This window comes from Nannobrachium achirus (genome assembly GCF_963921795.1).
Source record: "Nannobrachium achirus genome assembly, chromosome: 12".
NCBI classification, from domain to species: domain Eukaryota; kingdom Metazoa; phylum Chordata; class Actinopteri; order Myctophiformes; family Myctophidae; genus Nannobrachium; species Nannobrachium achirus.
This window is the reverse complement of record NC_137832.1, coordinates 47,710,736-47,734,563: the sequence shown is the minus strand read 5'-3', so window position 1 is coordinate 47,734,563 and position 23,828 is coordinate 47,710,736. Positions and strand designations below refer to the sequence as shown.

The following is a 23,828-nucleotide window of genomic DNA, read 5'->3' as shown; positions in this document are numbered from 1 at the left end:
TGCAAAATGTCTCTGCCTGAGACTAGGAGAGCCGAGTCATCCGCGAACAGAAACAGATTGCAGTCACAAGCAGATGACATGTCGTTTACGTATATTAAGAACAACAGTGGTCGTAGTAGTGATCGTAGTGATGCGATTTCAGATCAATTGCTCCAGCCACCGAGGAGAAACGCTGTTTCAGACAGACAGACACTCACTCACTCACTCACTCACTCAGACAGACATTCGCAAAATTATAGTATAGTTGTACGGTGCCTATTGATTAAAGATGGAGACAAATGCATAAGCCTTGTAGAGAAAGTCAGTTGCCCAGAGATGAACAAAGGACACATGCTTCACCTTGACATTCCCTCTGATCTTTCTATTGTGTTTTATGACAGTTTTACTGATTATATTTATATCTGCACTGTATTCTGTCCGTCAATGTTATGTGAGTTAAAAAAAAGGATCTCATTTGAAACAATGCCATAGGCTTTGGGTGTATCCTTTTTGTTAACCTTGTATCAGTGAACTATACTGTCATGAAACTGTACCTTTTCCTATTCAAACTTCTAATAAAGTCTTCAATCAATCAATCAATCAACATATTCAAAATAAACGCTTAAATAAACAGTGACATTAATTTTGTCCTCACCTGCATCCCGTCACGGAAGCACTTGAACGATGTCATCACACATGCGCGTTCTGTCAGTGGTCACACTGGGCCAAGATGGCGACACACATGTCCAAGTGTAGAACCTGGAGTCGTGTCCACAGGTAACAAAAAACAACCGTTCAGTTCACTGACATCAATAACAACTCTGAGTTACACACCGAGGAGTTATGGCTCCTTCCCGCAGCCACTCACAGCCTGGCTCATTTAACCGTAGCCTCTGTTGTTATGTCACTTTACTACATGATGTCGTCAGCCTGCTAGCATTAATGCTAACCTAGCTGTCAAACTAGCATATCACTAGTCCACTGGTGCAGTGTCTCTCAACATTTCAAGGTCTCCCCTTAACTCTGAAAGTGTACAAATGGGCACATTTGGGTACACTGTCAGAGTTACAGACTTGTAAGGGTCAATTTAGACCCCCCTAAAGGAATCCACAAAGTCCCTGGAATCCACTTTGAGAACCACTGCACTGGTGGAAGATGTTGCTCCTCAGATTTCTTTACTTAAATTACAAAAGGAGCAATAGTAGAAATGCTAGAAATACCCTGTTACAAGTTAAAGACCTCTATTCAAAATGTTACTACTTGGAGTAAAAGTATACAAGCGTTGGTTACTTCCAGTGCCAAAGTACTTTTTGGACAAGGATACTTTTTAACGTTGCAGCTGGTAAAGGTGGTGCTGATTTAAATTACTTTATGTGCTGCTATAGTTGGTTATCCTACCGTATATGATTGTATTCATAATTTATCAGCTAATGTTACATGTATGTGTTTTAATTTGTTTCTGCAAAGTAACTGGTAAAGCTGTCAAATAAATGTAGTTGAGTAAAAAGTTAAATATTCGCTTCTAAGATGTAGTGGAGTGGAAGTATCAAGAATAGAAAATAGGGTAAAAGTAACTCAAAATTGTTCTGAAGTACAGAACTTGAGTAAATCAATGTACTTGGGTACTAGTTTCCAACCCTGCATATTACCACACATTTCAGACTTTCAAGTCAGTGTTGGTACATTTAATCACTTAAACCCTATATATACTTTGTATCAAATAGTTAAAATAGCCTATGTACTGTACCACCTCACAATTCATTGCATTGCAAGAGAGCTGCTATTCTCACAGAATGTTCACCTTCGTTGTTCTTGTGTTTGGTTGCTTGAGATTTGTCGCTCAGCCCACATTACTGTGACATGGTGTTGAAGGAACATCACGTCATGTCATGTCATGTCATGTTCTCAAAGGTTTGGCATCGCAGCGTACAGAAGGTACAGCAGTGGTACTGGTGGGTACCCCAATATCTCGCTGTCTTCGCCCCTGCCTGGCATCCCCAAGCCAGTGTTTGCATCGGTGGACGGCCAGGAGAAATACGAGACCAAGATAACTACTCTGGAAAACGGCCTTAAAGTAGCATCGCAGGATAAGTTTGGTCAATTCTGCACCGTTGGAAGTGAGTTCTTTATATACTCATTACTGTATATACAAAATGTAAAGTCTTCAGTGTTGATTTAAAGCTGCAATCCATAACTTTGTTTAACCCATTAAGACCTGAGGCCGTTTCTGCAAATGCTTTCTAAATCAGTAGTTCTCTCACTTTCAAAAATGTTCAAAAATAGCAGATGTACAACCTTGCAGCACGTCACAAAGTGACACACAGGAGTTTACAGTGTAGTTGCTGTCTAGATTAGTACAGTATTTCTCAATGTGTCTTTCTTTGTACAATAGGAGATTGAGAACATACAATAATGGCTATTTTGATGCATTTCTCTGTTATTGCTGTACCTACAGCACATTTGTGGTATTCTGGACAATTTCTTTTCTAACTTCTTGGGATCCGTGGCCTAGATCAGTGGTTTTCAAACTTATTTGGCTTCGGTTCTGCCTTTTACTGATTTCTGGATCAAAGCACCCCCTTCACCAGTCTACATGTTACTTAGAAAAGTATACCTCATATCTCCATATTTACATTTTTTTATTTGCCATACTACAGTGTCATACAAAAGTAGCAAAGATCAAATAAGAAAAGGAGTGAAAGACTTGAAATTAGAGCATCCTGAGCACATTTACTCAAAACTGTGTCCAGTTTTTTTTCCATTTTCTGCTTTCTCTCACGTATCCATGTAGTACCGCTGCCTACCCCTAGGGGTACACATACTCCCATTTGAGAACCACTGGCCTAGTTTATCATTGCTGTCTGGCAGAAACCTTGTATCTCCATATTCTTATTAGATAATAATAACATGGTAACCCTAATAAAATGCAAAAAAAGGAGAGACACCAGGTTGAAAGTGGTTAAGTCTGTTGGTTGTATTTTATAATTATTTAACTAATAAACAAGTATTAAAGGACAACCGCCCTAAATCACTTCTAGGCTAATTTTTTAATACTTATATTGATCCAAAAAGACTGTCCATGGGGTCTATTAGGCAGAAATGCCCCTGTTGTCCAGTTTTCCCAACGGAACCCAGCAGCCCTCATAGCATAGAGTGGAGCCTATAAGCCTATCGCTTTTACACTATTTGTTGTGGTCAAAAATGTTTTTATTTTTCATGAATGTGGTACTAGTTGTCATTACAAATACCGTTGTCACACTCTGCTAAATAGATGTTATGCTTTTATGTGTTTTGCCAAGTCCCCGTCCCGGATAAGATGCCCTGTGATTTGCCAGTACTGTCACTTTGATTTGCACTTGTGCCGATTGCTCACCCCAAAACATTATTTATGAAATTGTGGTGGCTTGTGTTGGACAACTAAGGCATGGATGTGTTTGTAATGACAACTAGTAACACATTCATAAAAAAAATCACTTTTGACCTCAACAAATAGTGTAAAAGTGGAATTTCTGCCTAATAGACCCCATGGACAGTCTCAAAATAAGTAGGAAAATATGCCTGGAAGTGATTTAGGACGGAGTTGTCCTTTAACAAGCTTGATAATAGCTAAATCTTAACTATATTCTACATATAGGTTTACACCCGACAGCAATGTTACTTATGTATAATGTATTATATTAAGGGACAACCTTTTCTGTCTGTCTTAGTTTTAGTAAACTCTGGATCCAGGTATGAGGCAAAGTATCCAAGTGGGATTGCACACTTCTTAGAGAAACTTGCCTTTTCCGTAAGTATTAACCGTTGATGATCAATGCTCACATCTTTCTCCCCTCCTCTTGAATAGCAAAAAAATCCAAGTGTTCATTTTATTCTGAAATGTAACCTCCTGAAATATAACACTTTCATACAAATTAAAGCTGAGGTGTAAGTCTGTGTATAATTGACTTTGTCTGCTTTTGTAGTCCACAGCCCAATACGGTAGTAAGGATGAGATCCTCCTCACACTCGAAAAACACGGCGGAATATGTGACTGCCAAACATCCAGGTATACCACTTCACACTAGCACGTCATTCAGCATATTAACAAAGTACTTATGTGCATTTATATGACTGTCTTTTTTTTTTTTTTTTTTTCTATTTTGTGATTGGTTCGCACAATATATGAACAAGTCTTGGTTTACTGTATGCCCTGAATTTCAAATAAACAAAACTGTGAAAAAAACAAAAACAAAGTACTTATGTGTCACAGAATGTTCTAAAGACAAAATGAGATGTGATGCATTGCCCCTTCCTGTTACAGAGATACCACCATGTATGCAGTGTCAGCTGAAGTGAAGGGCCTGGAAACAGTCGTCAGCCTTCTGTCTGATGCTGTTCTGCAGCCTCGCCTCCTGGGTCAGTCTACTACTTTAAGGCATATTTTATTTTCATCTTTCAAATACAAAAAAAAATATATATATATTAGATCACGTCGCATCATGTGGTGAGCTTTTAGATCTGATATCTTTTGAAAATAAATAAATGTTCGCCTATAATAATTATGTGCAAAAAAAGAGATGCCAGTTTGAAAGCTGGTAAGGGCTGTCCACAACAAGCTTGATGACTATTAAGTATAATGATGTGAAAAATCCACACTGATGAACATAACATTCTATAAACATGTTATTTTTGGATGGATTTTGATTGGCTGTCTGTGTTTCTATTGTTAATCAAATCACTCTGAAAGTATCCCTTTGATATTGTTCGCCTCTGTCATTCAAGTTATCATTGTGGTGTGGATTTGATTTTCAAAGCGATATAGGCCTATATTTATAGTTAATATCATTCTTGGAGTGTATGAGCATTTTATACTTAAAATTAATTTCCACTGATGGTGACAAATCACTGTGATTATTGATTACACGTGCACTGTGTAAGTGTTTTCCCCCAATCACTGTTATAACTTGCACCTTGTCATGTTTTCTGTTGCGCCTGTGTAGATGATGAGATCGAAATGACGAGAATGGCTGTACGCTTTGAGCTTGAGGACCTGAACATGAGGCCGGACCCCGAACCATTATTGACGGAGATGATCCATGCGGTGAGTCAATCAGTTGGTCCACTGAATATGCATTGCTTCTGTGTGCAAATGCTGCATGATATTTATTTATGGTGAGCGACACCACACAACAAAGTATACCAAGAAATCTGTGAAACTATTATTTAGTTAATAAAACATGAATTGATTCAAGATGTTTATTGAAAAAGTGACCATACCGAGACATTTAGAAATGAATATTGGTTGGTAGTACCTGAATATCTTCACAACACAGTATTGTGACACTTTTAAAGTCATACAGTACCAATGATTTTTTGTTTGTGTTTTTGTTTCCAGGCAGCATATCGAGGCAACACGGTGGGTCTGCCACGCTTTTGTCCTGTCGACAATGTGGACAAGATTGACAGAAAAGTGCTCCACAACTACCTGAGCAGCTACTACTGTCCTGAGCGCATGGTGCTGGCAGGAGTGGGCATTGAGCACGAACAGCTGGTGAAGTGTGCCAGGAAGTACTTGCTGGACGCCAAGCCAGTGTGGGGATCCAGCACACCCGCCAACGTAGACCTCTCTGTTGCACAGTACACTGGAGGCATCATGAAGGTGGGATTTCTTTGTTTGTTTTTTGTTTATGCCTTTGTCTGTAACTTTGTTACTCTTGTCTGCAGATTTGTCCACCAGATGGCGCGTGTTCTTCTCGGTTAGAATAATGATTCTAATTAGGGCTGCAAATATTGATTGATTTCATATTTCTTTTTTGAATAATTGAGAAGCAACTTTATTTATATAGCTTGTTTTACTTTTTAATTATATATCAATGTATCTGAAAAAATCGGAATAAAATTCTGATGTATTCAAACTTTGATCCCACTAAGATGGAAAAGGACATGTCAGATGTAAGCCTCGGCCCCACCCCCATCCCAGAGCTCGCACACATCATGATCGGCTTGGAGAGCTGCTCCTTCCTGGTGAGTGCTTGTAGAGATCAGTTCCCCAAGTCTGAGTGTCTACAACTGATTTCAGTCATTTGCATTACATAGAAGTCAGCAATCGCCAACTGTTTGAGCGGTTTGTGTCAACCGCAGTGTCCCAGTGTCAATTAATGCAGGTGTGTTGTTTGTCTTCGGCAGGAGGACGACTTCATCCCGTTCGCCGTGCTCAACATGATGATGGGCGGAGGCGGCTCCTTTTCGGCAGGAGGGCCCGGCAAGGGCATGTTCACCCGTCTATACCTTAACGTCCTCAATAGGTAAACATCTTCCATCCATAACTACAGCGTTTGATTCCAGCAGCACTTAGTAGTTCTGAAATAGTTTTTAGAATTACTAAATTATTTTTTCAGTTTGGTGTTTGATTTCAGTTTAATTAATTTATAGGTGCAGTAAGTGAAGTGTTAAATAGCACTCTGTCCTGATAGTAATCATTGCTGTATAGAGTGTTTGTTCAGGAACAGTGGTCTCCTGTCTCTCCAGCTCTTTTGTTGAACAGTAAATACATTTTCAGTTTGGGATACCATATCTAAAATACTTATTGTTTTGACCAAAGAATACAAGTGTATTAGTACCATTAGTTTAGGGAAACCCTAACCCTTCTTAATTAATTATTTTTAGTTAAGTTTATTTTATCTCAGTTTACGTTTCAGTCTTTAGACTATAGTAATCCTAGTCAGCAGCAGTGAGCCTACCACATTATCTTTTACAGTAGCTACAAGATAATGTGTTAATTAACTCCCACTCTTTCCAGGCATCATTGGATGTACAATGCAACCGCCTACCACCACAGCTATGAGGACAGTGGCTTGTTGTGTATCCACGCCAGCGCTGACCCCAGACAGGTTGGTACAGTGGTAACAGGCTAGGCGTTGTCCCACATGTGCATCCCATTGAAAAGGCTACTTTGTTTTGGTTGCGGGTACTGTAGTTCATAAGATAATAATTCGCAAAAGAAATGTGTTTTAAATGCAAATGCAGAAGTATAATATTTTTGAACATTTAGCAGTTGAATGTGGCAAAAAGGCAATATGCACCTTGTCCTTGCATTGTGAGCCACTGTTTATTTTTTTGTGTCCAGCTGAGCTCTGCTCTCACCACATGCCTTCCTCTTCAGGTACGGGAAATGGTGGAAATCATCACCAGAGAGTTCATCCAGATGGCCGGCACTGTAGGAGAGGTAAGGGGAGTAGTTCCCAGAGGGATAAAACTGTACTAATGGATATTGCTTACTGTATGTCGTCAGCATAGTGACTAGAAATTAATCTGAGTTTTGTTGCTGTTTTAAAATGTCTAAATCCAGATGGAGTTGGAGAGGGCCAAGACACAGCTCAAGTCCATGTTGATGATGAACCTGGAGTCACGGCCGGTTATTTTTGAGGATGTGGGGCGCCAAGTTCTCTCCACGGGAAAGAGAAAGCTGCCACACGAACTGTGTACCCTCATAAGTGGGTAGAGAAAATCTGTTAAGATTTAGGCTTAAAACTCGCTGCAGTTTAGAGCGAATCAACATGACACTTTAATGGTATGTTCAGTCTCAGCTCTCAAACAGTTGTTTAGTATTACAGTTCAAGTTGCAGCCAACATAGGTGGACTCCACCACACACCTACTGTATATACTTGGTTGACCAGGGTCCACAGGGGATCTATTCTTGGTCCCCTACTTTTTTTCCCAGTTCACAATATCTCTTCAACAACAACAAAAGAATCACAGTGCGGCGCAATGTAATGGCTGAATGTTGGCCTAATTATGACTTACCCAGATTAGCTTCCCTCCCTCAAACACGGCCAGGGCCGTTTACCACAGCGCCACCCGAGCGCCGAAAATATACTGCTCAAAGAAATGAAGGGAACAAAATGTTCCCTGAATTTATTTGAGTATAGTATACTGTAGTACTGCTCAAAGAAAACTCAAAGAATTAAGGGAACATTTTGTTCCCTTCATTTCTTTGAGCAGTATATTTATATGAACTATTTTAAGCCTAGAACCAAGCCATCCAGGATCCTAGTGAATCATGACCCTAAAACATTTAAAAAATATATATATATTTAATTATATTATACTATATACACACCCTTTTTTGCATTTTCAAATATGTTTTGACACAGAATCAAATCTTTCATGTCCATTTTATGTGACGATTGTCTTTCCAGGCAACGTTACAGCTGGAGACATCAAGAGAGTGACCACCAAGATGCTGCGTGGCAAGCCTGCGGTGGCCGCCCTGGGAGACCTGACTGAGCTGCCCTCCTACGAGCACATCCAGGCGGCTCTGTCCAGCAAGGATGGACGCCTGCCTCGCATGTATCGGCTCTTTAGATAGAAAACAAACACTCCCTGTTCCATTTAATTTATCCAGTCCCCACTGGCAGCATCACTGTATATATATCCTGGACGGCAACAGACGCCGACCCTGTACTCTTGGGGTCCTTGACTTGAAAACATTTGAGAACCACTGATTTGAGGCCTTGTCCTTGCTTCAGAGGTTGACTCACAAACTGTTGCATGGAGGTGTTCACTTTTCCCCAATTCAGAGGACAGACAAAAACCGTCTTTGCAGCACACACAGTAAATGAGTATATGCCGGGGAATGCGTGGTGTCAACAATCTTGTAACTCAACTGTCTACTGTACACGTGTCGACGGCGAGGAGATGTGTATTGTAATCTTCACCACAATATATTGTGAGGGTCTCTGTTTTACCTTAATTCAGTTTTTGTGTTATCCTTAATGGGTGGTTGTTTTGGTTGGTGTTGTTGAAATGTACCAGCAATGGACCTTATCATGCCTTTCTCGAGTATTTGGGGATTTGCATCATCATTTCTTTCCGGTAAACATAAAACACTTTGGGGCTCACGTTCAGTAAATAAGGCTATATATACTGAGTCCTTCCGACTCGAGGCTCTTTGCTGCACGTCATTCCCACTCTCCTGCCTTTGTCTTGTCTACCCATTAGAATATATAATATTTGTATAGGTCTGCATTCAAATCATAAGATTCAAATGCACATTTTGTTTTGGCCATTTCTCCAGCTAGAGTATCTTACTTGATGTCAATGGCCATGTTTGTTCGTTTTGACACGCTTAAAAGCCAGTAAATATATGTAGGTATTGCCATATAAAAGAATACATTTGAAATGGGTTGCGACAGTGAGTTGATGAGAATAGATCTTGACCATAAAACTGTTCTTGGAGAATCGATTTTCCAGTTTCAAAACGTTTATTATGTGGAGTTAAAGTATGTCACAGAGAAGGTGTTCTAGAAAATTAAGTACATAGAGGTCCTGAGGAAACCATGAACAAGACGACACAGGCACTTTTCCCGGAGCGTAATTTGTAGTTTGTTGCTCACCAAGAAGTACTGATTTCTCGTGCTACAGTCATGACAAAATATAAAAAATAAGCTCAACCACTTAAACCCTATTGACCCGCTCCTTTTCCCCCAAAATAACTACAAGTTCACAATACTAGTGTATGTATTGATCTTGCAGATCAGCTATATTTTCACAAAATGCTCTTATTTGTCCAGAATAGGGTGGTTAAGAGAGAATGATACCTGATTCACTGATCTTCATGCAATGAACACGAGAATCAGAATTCCTTTTAGCCGAGTAGTGCAGTGCAAGGGCATTCATATACTCTGCAAAGGGCTTTGTTAAAACATGGCAATGAGCTGAAACCGTTTAGTGGTGTGGGTGGTTTTCAACCTTTTACATATCGAGGTCCGTTATTTATTCTGCATTTGAGCCACAGAGATTCAGCCTCAGACCCAAAACGTAGAATATTATTTTTATTGTTGGATTTTGTCAAATTCCATGCTGTATACAGTAGATGTGATACCATATGACTGATAACGGGTCAATCAAAACAATTTTCTACGTTCTTAATTTAGTAATGCAGGTGTTTAACAATTTAACCCTTGAGAGCGTAAAATGAAACCAGATAAGGGTCCATATTTGGTTTCATTTTACACAGACGAGAGCTAAGATTTATAAGGGTCCATTTGGTTACCAACTCTCCATCATACCTGGGACCACCTGGAACCCCCTCAAGGACCACTGATTGAAAACCACCGGTTTACCGCATTGCGAAACGATCAGCAGATAAAGTGTGTGACTCACAGGCAACTGATGCACAGAACCACTTGGCATTATCCAATCCAGGGCATCACCAGGGGTCATCAAATCAATTAGCATTTTGCTGTACCTGTAAATTGACACTAATGTCTTGTCTTTTTGAAAAGTCGTAAAAGGTTGTTAACTGTGTGAAATAAATAGGTACAGTAATGTGTTGTCATTGCTCCTGCCTGCAGCCATGCCATTCTCAGTAAGCCTTATTGGGGTGCGTGCTGAAAATGGCCGATCCACAAGCTGGTGTCAAGCTGGTTTCACCGCTTGACACCTTCATAACGACGGAATATTAACGAGGCACAAGCATGCAGCTGCTGGGAACTCAAAACCTTGACGTATCCAATGTTTGCTACATCGTCTTGGTAGACGCCGGACGGATGAAACCGATTACACAAGGCATTTGAACAACACTTGACGCACTGTTAGAGAAAAGGGTTAACATAGCGTTATGGTCCTTATCAACCTTGCTCGTTAAATAAAAAAATAATTAGAAAAAACGTTGCAATTATACATTCTTGACGGTTAATCGCTTCACGTCACAGTGTGTGACCGACGAGTCCTGTCTGTGAGAGGGGAGGGGGGACCCAGACGGCGGTGTCTGCGTTGCGTACACATCAGTCTGTCTGACCCCGAGGTCCCTGCCCTTAGGGTGCTGCCAGCAGGGAGGCAAGCATCCACCTCTGCCCCACATTTCAACAGGACACAGTTACCAAAAACCCCCACTAGAGGGCAGCCAACCACTGCTGCTCAGTCACTAGGACTCCTTGGTCTCTGCACTAAGACATCACTTGGTTTCTTTAGTTTGTTTGTGTTCTTGGGGTGGGTTCCCTCCTTCCTGGGTGGTCTCCAGAGAGCGCCCCCCTCTGTCAGGAGACGGAGCAGACGGTGCTGCTGCCCTGGTTCTTCAGGGCCTCCTTCCTCTGCAGCTCTCTGCTGATCCTCCTCCTGATGCCCTCCAGGTAGAGGCTCCGGTCAAACTGGCCTGCACCCAGGGGAATACTGACACAAACACACACACACACACACACAGTCAAATACAAAGCACATGATTATTATTAGGGATGCACTGAATATTCGGCCACCGAATCTATTTGTCCGAATAACAAAAATATGTTTATTAAACAAAAACATACAGTATCACTTACATAACCCCTTTTAAAGGAACACAATGCTTTATTCGCTGAGGCAGGCAGTCGTGTTTCTGTCTTTTCAAACCATTAGGAACAACCCATTTGGCGGTGAGGCATTAATAATGTGGCAGTAAATCTAGTGTTGGGACTCACTTGTCTCTCCCCGGCCGCAGTTTGACCTGGAATGCTCCCATGACGGGCCGGTGGTCCGAGGTCTTGATGCTGGTGCAGCAGGTGTACTTGACCACCTTGATGTCATCTACCTGCCTGTTCCTGAACACTATCCTGTCCTGGAGACACAGGGGAGTCACTGATTGATTGACTGATTGATTGAATACTTTATTCACAAATGTGAACATCACCGAGGTACAGAAAAACACATGGGCTAAAAGGATAGGCCAAAATAGTCCAAAAACTCAATACTGTATGGAGGAGGGAGGACTGTCATTCCAAAACAGGAAAACGGCCATCCGTAAATCCATTACCACATATTTGGTAGCACAACAGAACTGGTAGTTCTGGAACTAGGGGCAGTGGGGCACTAGTTAGAAACACTGGGCACTTTATTGGAAACAAGGATTAGAAAGGGTGTCATCTGACCTTTGGTCATATACTGTATTATGGACCAAAAGTCAAACACACAACAGAGCAACATATCTCCATGTTTTAAACTGTATGTCTTTGATTCTATGCAATCTGGGGGAGGGGTTCCAGGGGGTCCCCACAAAAAGTAATATAGCATCACAATCATTTTAACCGCTATGCATTTATACGTCGACTATTTTTTTTTTTGAATATCTTTTTGCTTTTTTTGCTTTTTTACATAAATCTTCTCTTCTGGGGGTCCTTGGTAAAACCTTTTCAGATGGGGGCCTGCAGGTCCAATACATATAATTTTGGGATCCTTCTTGACATGAAAAGGTTTGAGAAGCACTGCCTTACTGTGTATGAGGGTGTGCGCTGCTTTGACGTTGTGTCATACACATCACAGCCGATGTCAAACTTATAGGTGGGGCGGAAGTGAATGGCAGCCTCCTGGAAGCCTTTGAAGATAGAACCTAGAGAGCATGTCAACACACACACACAAACACAGGAGAGAGGCAAAGGTTAACCAATTAAGCCATATTTTCCAAAATAGTGAAAAAGTAGGAGTCTGTAGAACCAACCGTGTGCTGTGAGACCCCAGACATGCTTACTCGGTTACTCGTTATGTGAAAGTCCTGTGTCCGTGCGTGTCATTATCTGTCTCTCAATCCTTGTCCCCTTTTATGGGCATATTGGTTGGATCGGCAGTTCTACTGAAAGTTTTTGTATTGTACAACTGTACATCAGGGATCTCCATATACGTATGGGCATAAAGGGACAAGGACGGAATGTGATGTCACAGTGTGATGTCACGGATATCCAGGTTGATCTTTGAGGTGATGTCACAACGATGCGATGTCACAATGTCAACAATGTGACAACACCTATAGACTATAGCCATTGAGGTGTTACAGAATGACGGAAGGACATACGGACAAGATGTGATGGTTCTCATAGTTAACTGCGACCGTAACGGTCGCAATAATAATTAGCTTTCAGATTGGTATTTGTGTTTTCCTGACTTTTACCAAACTGTGGTTTCTGAGTGAAAGCAGCGTCAAATTCCTCATTAACCCTCTCTCCCCAACGACCGGGCGTAAGGTAGGGCATTCACGAATAGTAATTTTTAGTATTCGAATTATTCTACCTCAAAGTATTCGAATAGTCGAATATTCGACAGGACTGGCCAAACTGTCAAATATTAAGTAAGCAAGAGGCGAACATTGTGAAAATAGCCGATCTACATGCTCACAACGCCTCGCGTTGCGAGGCGTTGTGACTGGAGCATGTTCACAATATTTATCTGCGGAACCGAGTCACATTAAATGTAATACCTACAATACAAGCCTACAAGTGCTTGTCAGAGTGGGGGTCCCCAGTTCAAATATGTTTATTTTGGGGGTCACAGCCTAAAAAGGTTTGAGAACCCCTGGTATTAACAAATTCATCCACCAGGGGGATTGACAACTCATTCTTATCACTTCCTATCTAGCCAAGCATTATATACTATATATTCTTTAAAGAGAAAACAATAAAAAAATAAAATAAGCGAATATTCGACTTCGGTGAACAACGTCGAATAGTGACTTTGATATTCGAATATTTGGTGAATGCCCAAGCGCAAGGTCGTACCCTCTTTCATCTCCTTGGAGAGCTGGTCGTGCTGCAGCAGGGGGTCCATGTCTGTGCCCACCGTCTGCTTCAGGAGGGCCTCCACGCCCAGCCGCTCTTTACTGAGCCGGAAGTTGAAGTCTCCGAACCAGAAGACCTCGTCGAACCTGGTGGTGACGTCAGCTGAGGCAGGGGGGACAACAAGATGCTTTGAGATTTCCTTTTCAAGACCGCTGTTGAGTACCAGTACTTCACTGTTACTGTCAGGACCCCCAGGGGGGGTCCCCAAATTACTTTGGGGGGGGTCCCCAGATGATTAACTTAATGTGCAACATTGTTTTCTCACTCAAAAGTAAACAAACCAACATAAAATGTAAGTGTATAGAGGGTATATGCACATTTCTAAAGTGACAATTTAAGGACTTTTTAATACCTCTATAGAGTCAGAAATTGTGAAAATAGACGATTTTGCTTAGAAAACTGCAAGAGAAAATCGTGGCTAACATTCAGTTACTGTATGATGCTATGAATGAATAATAACCCAGCTTTTGATTTCAAAGAGACAGTTAAAGAGTTACACTTACTGTCTCCTGAGCAGATTTATTTAAAACTGTGGCCATACATTTTTTATGTCAATATATTCAAAACAAAATAGTATAACAAATATATTGCTTTCTATGCAGTAACTGTTGTGCTAGTCAAGTATTTTTAATTGAATTTGTTTAACACTACACAAGGTTTTCATAAACATCATTTCAGCACACAAAGTATAAATCAAGCGTCATGATTGTCAACACTACTAGGTGGACATACAGACAGACTCACAGGCTGTAGAACGATATGGATTGGTGTCAGGAAGGCTTTTGGGAAGAGCTAGTGCTTCAATAATCTTGTTATAGTCCAGGATCCTTTCATACACTTTGGCATCTCCAGCTGCGAGACAAAGGAAAAAGGATTAGAATCAGTGGCTGTTGTCTGTGATGCTGCAAACTATTCTGATCCACATGTATAAAAACAGACAGCTCCATCTACTGTACAACAAAGAAATAGAATATTGTGTAAAGAAAAGCATTTAGATGCCACTTTGCCACAGCACCCCAAATCATCCCTTACTGTGGAAACTTCACACTGGACTTCAAAATGTTGACATTTCACTAAATCCTTGTTTTGAGTAGTCTCCTATAATATTGTAATATTTTGAGATATGGATTTTTTATATTCATGAGCTGTATGCCATAAAAATTCAAAATGAAAACAAAAAAGGTTTTGAATATTTCACTCCATGCGCAATGTACAGTATCTAGAATATATGAAAGTTTCAATTTTTGAATTATATTACACAACATTCTATTTTTTATATACAGTATAGAGTAGAATGATGGAAAGAATACTTTCTATCATTCTCACAGGTAAAGTGGGAGGTGATGAAGAGGAAGGACGTCCCAAAGAAGGTGAAGGCCACGCCCACGGCGCCTTTGGTCTTGATCTGGGAGATGATCCTGGTGGTGACCGTGGCGTGCTCCACCTCTGTGTGGCGGACAGAAACAACAATACATTCACCTCTGTGTTAGGCCCAGTGGACAGTAACAACAAATACTTTTACTGAGCTTGTTAGGATCCTTTAGGATTTTAAAGATTCCGGTTCCATAATGATTCCCTCTTAATGGTTCCAATTCCACGGTTCCCTTTAACGATTCCTATAGGGGGTTCCAAATGGACCTGTGGGTCAGTAACTCTGAGTGTACAAATGGAATTTGGGACCAAATTTGGATCCAAATGAACCATTTGTACACTCTCTGGGTTACAGTGGAACCACCGGTATTGTAATTGTGTAGCGGGTCCGCGTCAATATGCTGAAGGGCCGGTGTTCCGACCACCTAAACCTGACCTTAACCTCAGTCAAACTAACGCTGGTGAATGCTAACCTGGTGAAATGCTAACCTGCTGACGCTGGTCAATGCTAACCTGGTGAATGTTAACCTGGTCGGTAAACCTGACCTTAACCTCAGTCAAACTAACGCTGGTGAATGCTAACCTGGTGAAATGCTAACCTGCTGACGCTGGTCAATGCTAACCTGGTGAATGTTAACCTGGTCGGACCAACAGCCCGTCGGTATTACGGGTGGACCCCTGTGTAGCAGACATGAAGTCCACATTACAGTACCAGCACTGACGGTGTGATATCAAGCAGTTCCAGAAACAGTTCTTAATGTGATGGAACAGATTCTGGTTCCTGGATGTTGGTTCCGGGTTCCCGACTCTACGTAGTGCTGACCTGAGCAGAACCAGATGAGGTCTCTCCTGATGAACACAGTGAGGTACAGGACACCGTGTGCTGCTGCGTACAGCATGACGTAATAGGGTCCCAGAGTCTCTTGGAGACGGGTCTCCCATTCCCTCCTGTGGACACAAGCACACACACATGCATGCGCACGGCACGGGCACAAATCCATGCATGTGGACACAACACAAACAAGTTATTGCCAACAATTTTGTAAATGCATTTGATCTTATGCCATTTCTGCCATTAATAACCCTAACCCTAAATTGTTGCACCAAAAATGGCACATCTATAACCTCACATCGCTTGCACACAAACAAGCAATGTTTTGCCTTTTCTGCCCTTGTGAGCTGAGCTTATAGATCTGCTATTTTTGGTGCATGACTTTATTTAAATAACCCTTGGCCTAACCCGACCTAAATCCTTTCCTAAATTTTAAGTGTAACTCTAAAAACCTTTTTAACCAATAAAACAACCATTTCTCTTGTGAGGGTGAAGAAAGTTGTCCTCAAACAGAATATTTCTCAGATTCTACTATAGTTGTGGGGACATTTGGCCCTCACACGTATATCAATACAACAAACACACACACATACCGGTACACACCTGTGTAAAACTCCAGCTATCATCATGTCAGTGGGTGTACAAGAATTTAGCATCATAGAGTCACACTCACACTGCAAAAGCAGGTCCTTTTTTAACCCATTTAGACCTGAAAGGCATCTGTCTGTATCACTTCAACCATTATTTTATACTTTGGCTATGCGCTATGAGCATGTAGATCTGCTATTTTTTGAAAAATCTTGAAAATGTGTGGAAATCTTTGAATATATATATTTTTAGAGCGAACATTTGTAACTTAAATATTTCTTTCTCTGGGTCCCTGGAACAAAACATTTTGAAATGGGGGTCCGTGGCCTTACTGGCCAAATACATACAATTTACGTCTTGGAGTGTGTACCTGTCAGGACAGCCTTCCTGGACACCGACAATGTAAAAGTCTTGTGCAAAGTCAGAGTCGGTGGGAAGCAGCAGGTCATCCAGGTTGTTTGGAAGACCCTGATGAAAATGCAACCATAGTGTAGTTAGTTAGGTGAACCCCAAATGTGCCGGGAGGGATATGTGTGTGTTTCAACAAATAGCCGCAGAGTAGGGCTGGGCAATTAACCGAAAATATATCAAAACAGATATTTAGAAACAATAACGGACTTATAACACCAACGAATCAACAATTATATTCTCAAATCAAATCTATTAGCCTGAATCACACTTTGTTGTACGATGGTGGTGTTCAAAAATAATTACAGTAGCCAATCTAAAAATTCACAATGCACCGTGAAAACATTGTAGATCTGCTATTTTCACAATGTTTGTCTTTCTTTTTAATTGTCATTCCTTAGTCATAATCGAGGCAGAAGTTTGAAATAATGCTGATTATATTGACTTGTCAAAGTGGTGTCGCCCAGTCCTATACCGCAGAGCCCGTACGTACCTTCTCCCCCTGCATGTTCCAGGTGGCGATGTAGATGCCCACCCTCCTGTCGGGGAAGTAGCGGTCCAGCTCCTCAGCCCCCAGCAGGGCGCCGTTCCCCAGCACGCTGCCCTCCAGAAAGCTCCTGTCAGGGAGACGGAGAGCGTGGCGTCATCAGTAAAAGAGCGACGAGTATATCGGGGGCAATGGTCGGCCAGCCAACGTCCATTCAGCGGGTGCAAGCTCAAAAGTGTGTTTATATATATTTTTTTTATTTTTATACTTTTTACAAAATAATGTCTGCCTGCATCTCAGAATCTCCCCTGCCAAGAAGCAGCTCATTACTGAGCCCCCATCTTAAGCTGTGCTAAACAAGCACCGTCTCTCAAATTGTATTTGAAGATAGCAGATCTTCAAGCTCACAAGCTTTTTTGATTGATTTATTGATGTATTGATTGAATACTTTATTAGGTCAGAAATGTAATGTAAACAGCACAGAGATACAGAAAGACATATAGGCTAAGAGGAAAAGGTCTTGGGGACTTGTTTCCATTGTGGTCCCATGTATTTCATTCATTCAAAGCTTGTGTGCTTGTAGAGCGGAATCAAATGATGAACATGAGGTACAGCAGCAGTGGTTCTCGAAGTAGGGTCCGGGGACTTTTAGGGATCCCCAGCATCATTTGTTAAAATAACATCACAACCGGTTTAATCACTCTAACCCTATTTTATACCTCAGCTATTCAAAAGTACAAGAGTATATTATTAGCCACGCAACACTGGTGTACGATGAAGTAGTAAAACATTTATTTAGCTGGATAATCCCCACACACACACACACACACACACACACACACACACACCACCTCCACTCTCCCACTTTCCCATTGTCTCTGACAGCGACTGAGCTTTTTCCGCTTTACACGTGCAACCAGGGGTGTCACACCAAATTCTGGGCCCTTGGTACAAGGATTCATTGAGGGCCCCCGATGAATGTTCTTCATAGGGGGATGGGTTTTACCCCATTTAGACTGCATGGGAACACATTTATTACGCATTATGTTGTGCTTTAACTATAGAAAAATAGCAGATCGCAGATCTACAAGCTACAAGCTTGTAGATCTGCTATTTTTGAAAGTCTTTCCTTCTAAGGTTTTTTGAAAAACCTATGTTTCTGTCATTGGTGCTCAAAATATTTCACGTGAAGGACCCCCAAAATGATATGTATTTGGCCGTGGACCCCCATCTCAAAATATTGAGTTCAAGGGACCCCCAGAAGCAAACTTTGAGTTACAAAATGTTTGCTTAAAAAATACATATATTCAAAGATTTGCACACATTTTCAGGACTTGTATATATGTGTTATTTAAAAGTATAAAATAACTAAGGCCCCTCCACTTTGGGCCCTAGTAACTCAGTCCCACACTCCCACTTTCCCCCCCGTTGTGACGCCCCTGTGTGCAACCAAGCCTCTGAGGCCTTCGTTAAGGGGGAGAGAACAGAGAACTGGCACCGGCGCGGCCGCATCGCTGCACCCCAGCCTCCGTCTCCAGGTGTGTTGTGCACTAATGGAGCACTCCTATTGGCTGGTGGACTAAGGGAGATTAAAGCGCCTGGCGGAAAAACATGCAAGCGCACAGCATCATTCGGAACGCACCTGAAAACCAAATCACACACACATGCTCTACATCGCTGCTGTTGGGTGGCATATCTCCATGTTTGAAGTTTTGTTCTTTTTCTTTCATAAATGAATGCCCAACTTCGTCATACAAAAATGTAAATAAATGAAAACATCTGAAGATTTGGCAAATATGGGGCTGCTTTATCACCAGAGGCATTTCTTTATTCCGCCCCTTGAAAATGCAGGTTCCACACAGAGATTCCAGACTAATTATTTCTATGTATTGATATCAGTCTGGCCATGATAACGTAATCTCAAGTAAAGAAGAGGTTCGTATCGTATCGCGGAGATTACATTTATCGTGATATCGTCCTCCGCCATGCACTGGGATCAATTCACCTTTTATTTGCCGAGCTGAATATCCGGTACCACTTAAACCCTCTATAGGTACTCAGTGATGTTGCTAGGTTTTCAATGTAATGGGTCCCAGGTGCTCATTCAAATGGGTCCCATAATTCTTTTATGGGTCCCGTGACGACACACGCATTATAGCGGTGAAAACATCACAAAGGACTTTGATTTAAACTTATAGTGGTAAATAGCTACGTGTATGTAGTTAATAAAGGACAGAAGCATGGATTTACAAGATGATCTCAATCATCTCATCAATAATGTCAGAACACACAGCTGTGGAGACTCCACCACATGCAGCTCAGCTGGTGCAGTGAAATGACTGATAGCAAGAAGGATAGTTGTATGTGTCCCATGGATGCAGTGATGCTTAGTTTAATGAGTCCTTTATTAAAAATAAGCGCCAGGGATGCAGGATGCAGGGCTAATATACGTATTTGATACAGTCTTTTTTCACTCTATCAAATGTCTTTGCCAAAAAATAGCCGATCTACAAGCTCACAACGTGTCGCAGCTTGTAGATCGGCTGTTTTTTGGCAAATGTTCCGCTCCAGGATAATGGATTTTGATTATCGCGATAATATTGTGAATTTCTTTTGTCACAATAATCGTGTTATGAAATTTTCATATTGTCCCATTCCTACAACCTACACACATGTAGAACATGCACCGGCGTTGCACCGCTGTCCTGTACCTGTTCCTGACGTCCTGTGGTCTGATGGGGTTGAGCACACTCAGCGTGGACTTCATGGAGCTGACCGAGGCGCTGTCCGACGACATGCTCTCCATCAGCCGGCTGTCACTCAGGTTCCGGTGCAGCCGTGGCTCCCCGCGGCCTCCGCCTCTGGCGCCGCCGTAGTCCGCGGCACAGTCCCTGTCCACGCGGTTAGCCGTTCTTAAGGTGGCCGACGCGAAGCTCTTCTCCAGCGCGGGCAGAGGCCCCGTCGGCTGCACAGGAGACAGGCGCACCTTGGCGGACCTCACCCCCCGGTCCCCTGTGGGCAGGCCTGTTTTTTAGTCTTCTGAAATTGTTTAGTCTTAGTCTAGTCGTAGCCAACTGAATGTCAACATCGTAAGACTTTTAGTCTTAGTTTTAATGCAATGTTAATTTTGACAGCAGGCCTGTCACAATTATATGGCAATTAATCATCAACCAAAACCTTGACAGTTGACATCCCTACCTGTGTGGTCATGTTGTGGTGGGTTGTTACCTGTGTGGTGGTGGGGTGGGTTGTTATGTGTGTGGTGGTGGGGTGGGTTGTTACCTGTGTGATCGTGGGGTGGATTGCGAGGCCCCGTCATCTCGTACTCCGACAGACTGTGGCCCCTGGCCCGGAGCTCAGGAGGGCCAATGGGAGACACGGCGAGGCCCTTGCCATTCCTGGACTTGGCGGCACCGCTGAGGGTGAACCCCATCGCCTGGTCCTCCTTAAAGGCAAGGCAAGGCAAGTTTACTTGTAATACAGCATATTTCAGCAACAAGGCCATTCAATGTGCCTTACATAAAACATTAATAAAAGAACCAGACCTTGAGGGAGTCTGTGGAAGAGCCGGTGGTCTCGGCGGGGTCGGTCAGACTCTCCTGGCTGTTCCTCAGCCGCCTGCCTCTCACCGTCTCCTCCGCCGAGCCGTCCCTGCCGGCCTTCGCCAACCCGGCTGGTCTGGGCCGAGAGGGGGGGTGGGGCTGGGGGTGAGGAGGACCTTTTTCTGGGTGTTGTTCGGAAACCTGGAGCAGTTGTGGAAAGTAACAGAACAGTACATTTACTCAAGTACTGTACTTAAATACAATTTTGAGGGACATTTAATTCAACTCAAAACTTGAATTACTAGTTATATACATATTGTATATTTAAATTATGAATGCAATGGGACCTTTTCCACCAAAAGAACCTTAGTTCAAGAAGCAGTGCCGTTCATCTTTCTTGGAACCTTGGTTCGTTCTTGCGAACCGGCTTGCGTTTCCACCAGATTGAACCAGAGCCATTGTCCCCCAGTTCAGATGGTGGTTCACTAGAAACACCAAGGATTTTGTGGTTCCCGTTCCAAACCAGCTTTTAAGGTTCAGAACCAAATCGGTTCTAGTGGAAAAGCTCACCTCTGGTTCATCCCATAGGCGGGAGAAGGAACCCGAACCGGTTCTTTGCCGGTCGAAAAGCGCCCCTGAGTCTAAGTGAAATAAAAATGGACAAGAACAATAGTCTAGTTTTTTGTAAAAGGACTTTTACTGGTAACAGAGCACTTCTAACATTGTGGCATTGCTACTAAAGTATATATACCGGTATACATATTTAAATCCAAGTTCTACTTCAAGTTCCACCACTGACCTGGAGGGGTCTGAGGGCATCCTTCAGGTCTTTGCAGGTTTTGGGGTCGACTAAGGGTGCTTTGAGCAGCCTGTTGACCACCAAGCTTCCTCCTCCTCCTCCTCTTGCGGAGTGAGCAGTGCTACTGAGGGGGTAGGGGTTGCTGTCCTCCCCATTCTCAGTCATCCTCACATCCTGACCCACACCTGCTGCAGTCAGCTGGACGCCACTTGTCTCGCTGCCGGTTGCCAGCTAACAGAAGCCTGAAGAGAAGGATAAAGTTAGACTCACAATGGTTGTATTGCTTCTTAAAGTGGGCTTTGGGGAACCCCCAGGGGTCTATGAGGGGGTTCTAGGGTTTCCCCAGCTAATGGCTGATGGGAGGGAAACGTATAGATCTTTTTTTTTTCTTTTTTTTTCAGTTCCGAACAAACTTATGAACGTATGAATGAACCAATTCATTTTCAGTGGAAACACTTTGAACTGGTCCAATATTAGGCGGGGGGGAATAAAAGAACTGAACCGGTTCAACCTCGGTGGAAAAGGGGCCAGAGAGCGTGCACCTGGAACCAAATGGACCCGACCCGAGTGTCCATTCCAGAGTTAAAAATTACACTATTGGATCAGATGGGGGTCCGTAAACTAAAGGCATATCAAACTGGGGGGGGCCTTGAAGTTTAAAAAGAAAAAAGTTTGAGAATCACTGATGGAGGCTATAATGCATGGTTACATGGAAGTGGGCTCACACTTCAGGAACAACATAGTCGAACGGTGGACCCCCAGTGGGGGTAACATTAACGTTGTTTAAAGTCCTATGGTCTCCTGCACAATTCCAATTCCCAACACAGGCATTTTCGACTCTATCATACATTAGTTACTGCATTACTAAGTTAAGTTAACAACGTTAGGTATATGACACTATAGGGGTTTAGGGTAATCTACTAAATATTTTGTATTTTTATTCCAGATTTTTAACTGTTACATGATTTACATGATTCTATGAATTGAGTACAGAAGGACCTCGATGTAAACAAGCCTTTCTTCTTGGGTTTAAATCAGTAGACCATGTATCTGAACTGTACTGTACTTTTCCTATGCAAACTTCTAGTTCTCTAATCAATCAATCAATACAGGCTAGTGGTTTCAAGGCTTAAGAAAACACGAAGCCAGCACAATAATTTGAAAGTGATGAAGAGAAGTAGAAACAGTAATAGTCTAGTATATATTGATCAGATCATCAGCCAGTGATCAATGCTTATTGACAGTGACACACCCGGCTTTATAAGTTCATTTTAAATCGCTAGCAAAGTTAGCACGCTGCTAATGTTGACAATATAGTTGATCATAAACACCATGAAAAGTATTTTTATTTACTTAATCTCCCGTTCAGTTACCTCGGACCATGGCAGAGGGAACAGCCGCTGTTTAACCTGGCTATTTGGGGTTATTTCCAGAGGGAATACTGCCTGTTCGGGCAAACGGATTAGCTAGCTAACGTTAGCTTTGATGACAGCAGATATACTTCCTTAGCAACGTTTGACAACATGCTGTGTTACCAAGAGAGGAACATGGCTCACAGCGCCACCTTGTGGTGAAGGCCTCGGCGTACATGCCACTCAAACGGGTCCGTTGAGCTGACCTACATTCAGTGGTGGAAAAAGTATCAATACTGCAATGTAGAAATACTCCATTATAAAGTCCGGAATTCAAAATGTTCTTTTGAATCAAATTAGTTAAAGTACAAAAGCATTGTTATCACAATGTAGACTACTTAAAGTAGGCTACAAAAGTAGAAAGTACTCATTATGCAGAATGTCCCATTTCAAGTTTTCAAATGTAGGCTTATAACATTTTTTGAAAATAGCAGATCTACAAGCTCAGTGTGAGCTTGTAGATCAGATTTTTTCAAATGGCCAAAATGTAGGGCTGAAGTGGTTAATGTATGTTCTGTAATAATAATCAAAATCTAAAAAGTAACTAGTAAAGGTTTCAAATAATTGTAGTGGAGTAACGTACAATATTTGCCTCTGAGATGTAATGAAGTAGATGTAAAAGTAACAGTGAAGTAAAAGTGCTACTTGAGCAAAGGTACTTAGTTACTTTACACCACTGACTACATACGAAGAGTAGCATACAGTGATAGAATCAGTACTCTGTTTTTTTACTAAATCAAATGGAAATGGACCCTTACATGTCCACATGGTTCCATATAAACTCTCAGAGTTAAGATGAACAGATAAAAAATATCTGTCTCCATTCAAGTGGATGGTAAGATACAGATAA

The 23,828-nt window shown here is 42.0% G+C and overlaps 2 protein-coding genes across 3 annotated transcripts; one reads left to right on the top strand and one right to left on the bottom strand.

The window, feature by feature from the left end:
* The first annotated feature begins 703 nt into the window (after positions 1–703).
* Positions 704–9,190, top strand: pmpca (peptidase, mitochondrial processing subunit alpha). 2 transcript variants are annotated; one of them, XR_013962546.1, is made up of 13 exons: positions 704–756; positions 1,891–2,096; positions 3,687–3,766; positions 3,942–4,024; positions 4,280–4,374; positions 4,959–5,059; positions 5,354–5,617; positions 5,890–5,982; positions 6,145–6,263; positions 6,758–6,848; positions 7,121–7,183; positions 7,307–7,528; positions 8,158–8,200. XR_013962546.1 is itself a non-coding variant. In XM_080738009.1 (13 exons), the coding sequence occupies exons 1-13, from the start codon at positions 710–712 to the stop codon at positions 8,325–8,327; spliced, it is 1,557 nt and encodes a 518-aa protein (XP_080594135.1). In that variant the 5' UTR covers positions 704–709; the 3' UTR covers positions 8,328–9,190. The 2 variants fall into 2 exon arrangements, 1 of the variants encoding a protein (XP_080594135.1); XM_080738009.1 differs by having other exon boundaries at positions 7,307–7,451; positions 8,158–9,190.
* Positions 9,191–9,320: 130 nt separating this feature from the next.
* On the bottom strand, positions 9,321–23,043 carry inpp5e (inositol polyphosphate-5-phosphatase E). Its single transcript, XM_080738006.1, has 14 exons — positions 22,940–23,043; positions 21,567–21,808; positions 20,771–20,968; positions 20,508–20,670; positions 19,937–20,237; positions 17,232–17,355; positions 16,701–16,798; positions 15,734–15,858; positions 14,866–14,985; positions 14,284–14,391; positions 13,480–13,641; positions 12,205–12,320; positions 11,416–11,552; positions 9,321–11,131 (listed from the first exon to the last, which is right to left on the bottom strand). The coding sequence occupies exons 2-14, from the start codon at positions 21,729–21,731 to the stop codon at positions 10,999–11,001; spliced, it is 1,950 nt and encodes a 649-aa protein (XP_080594132.1). The 5' UTR covers positions 21,732–21,808; positions 22,940–23,043; the 3' UTR covers positions 9,321–10,998.
* Positions 23,044–23,828: the final 785 nt, after the last annotated feature.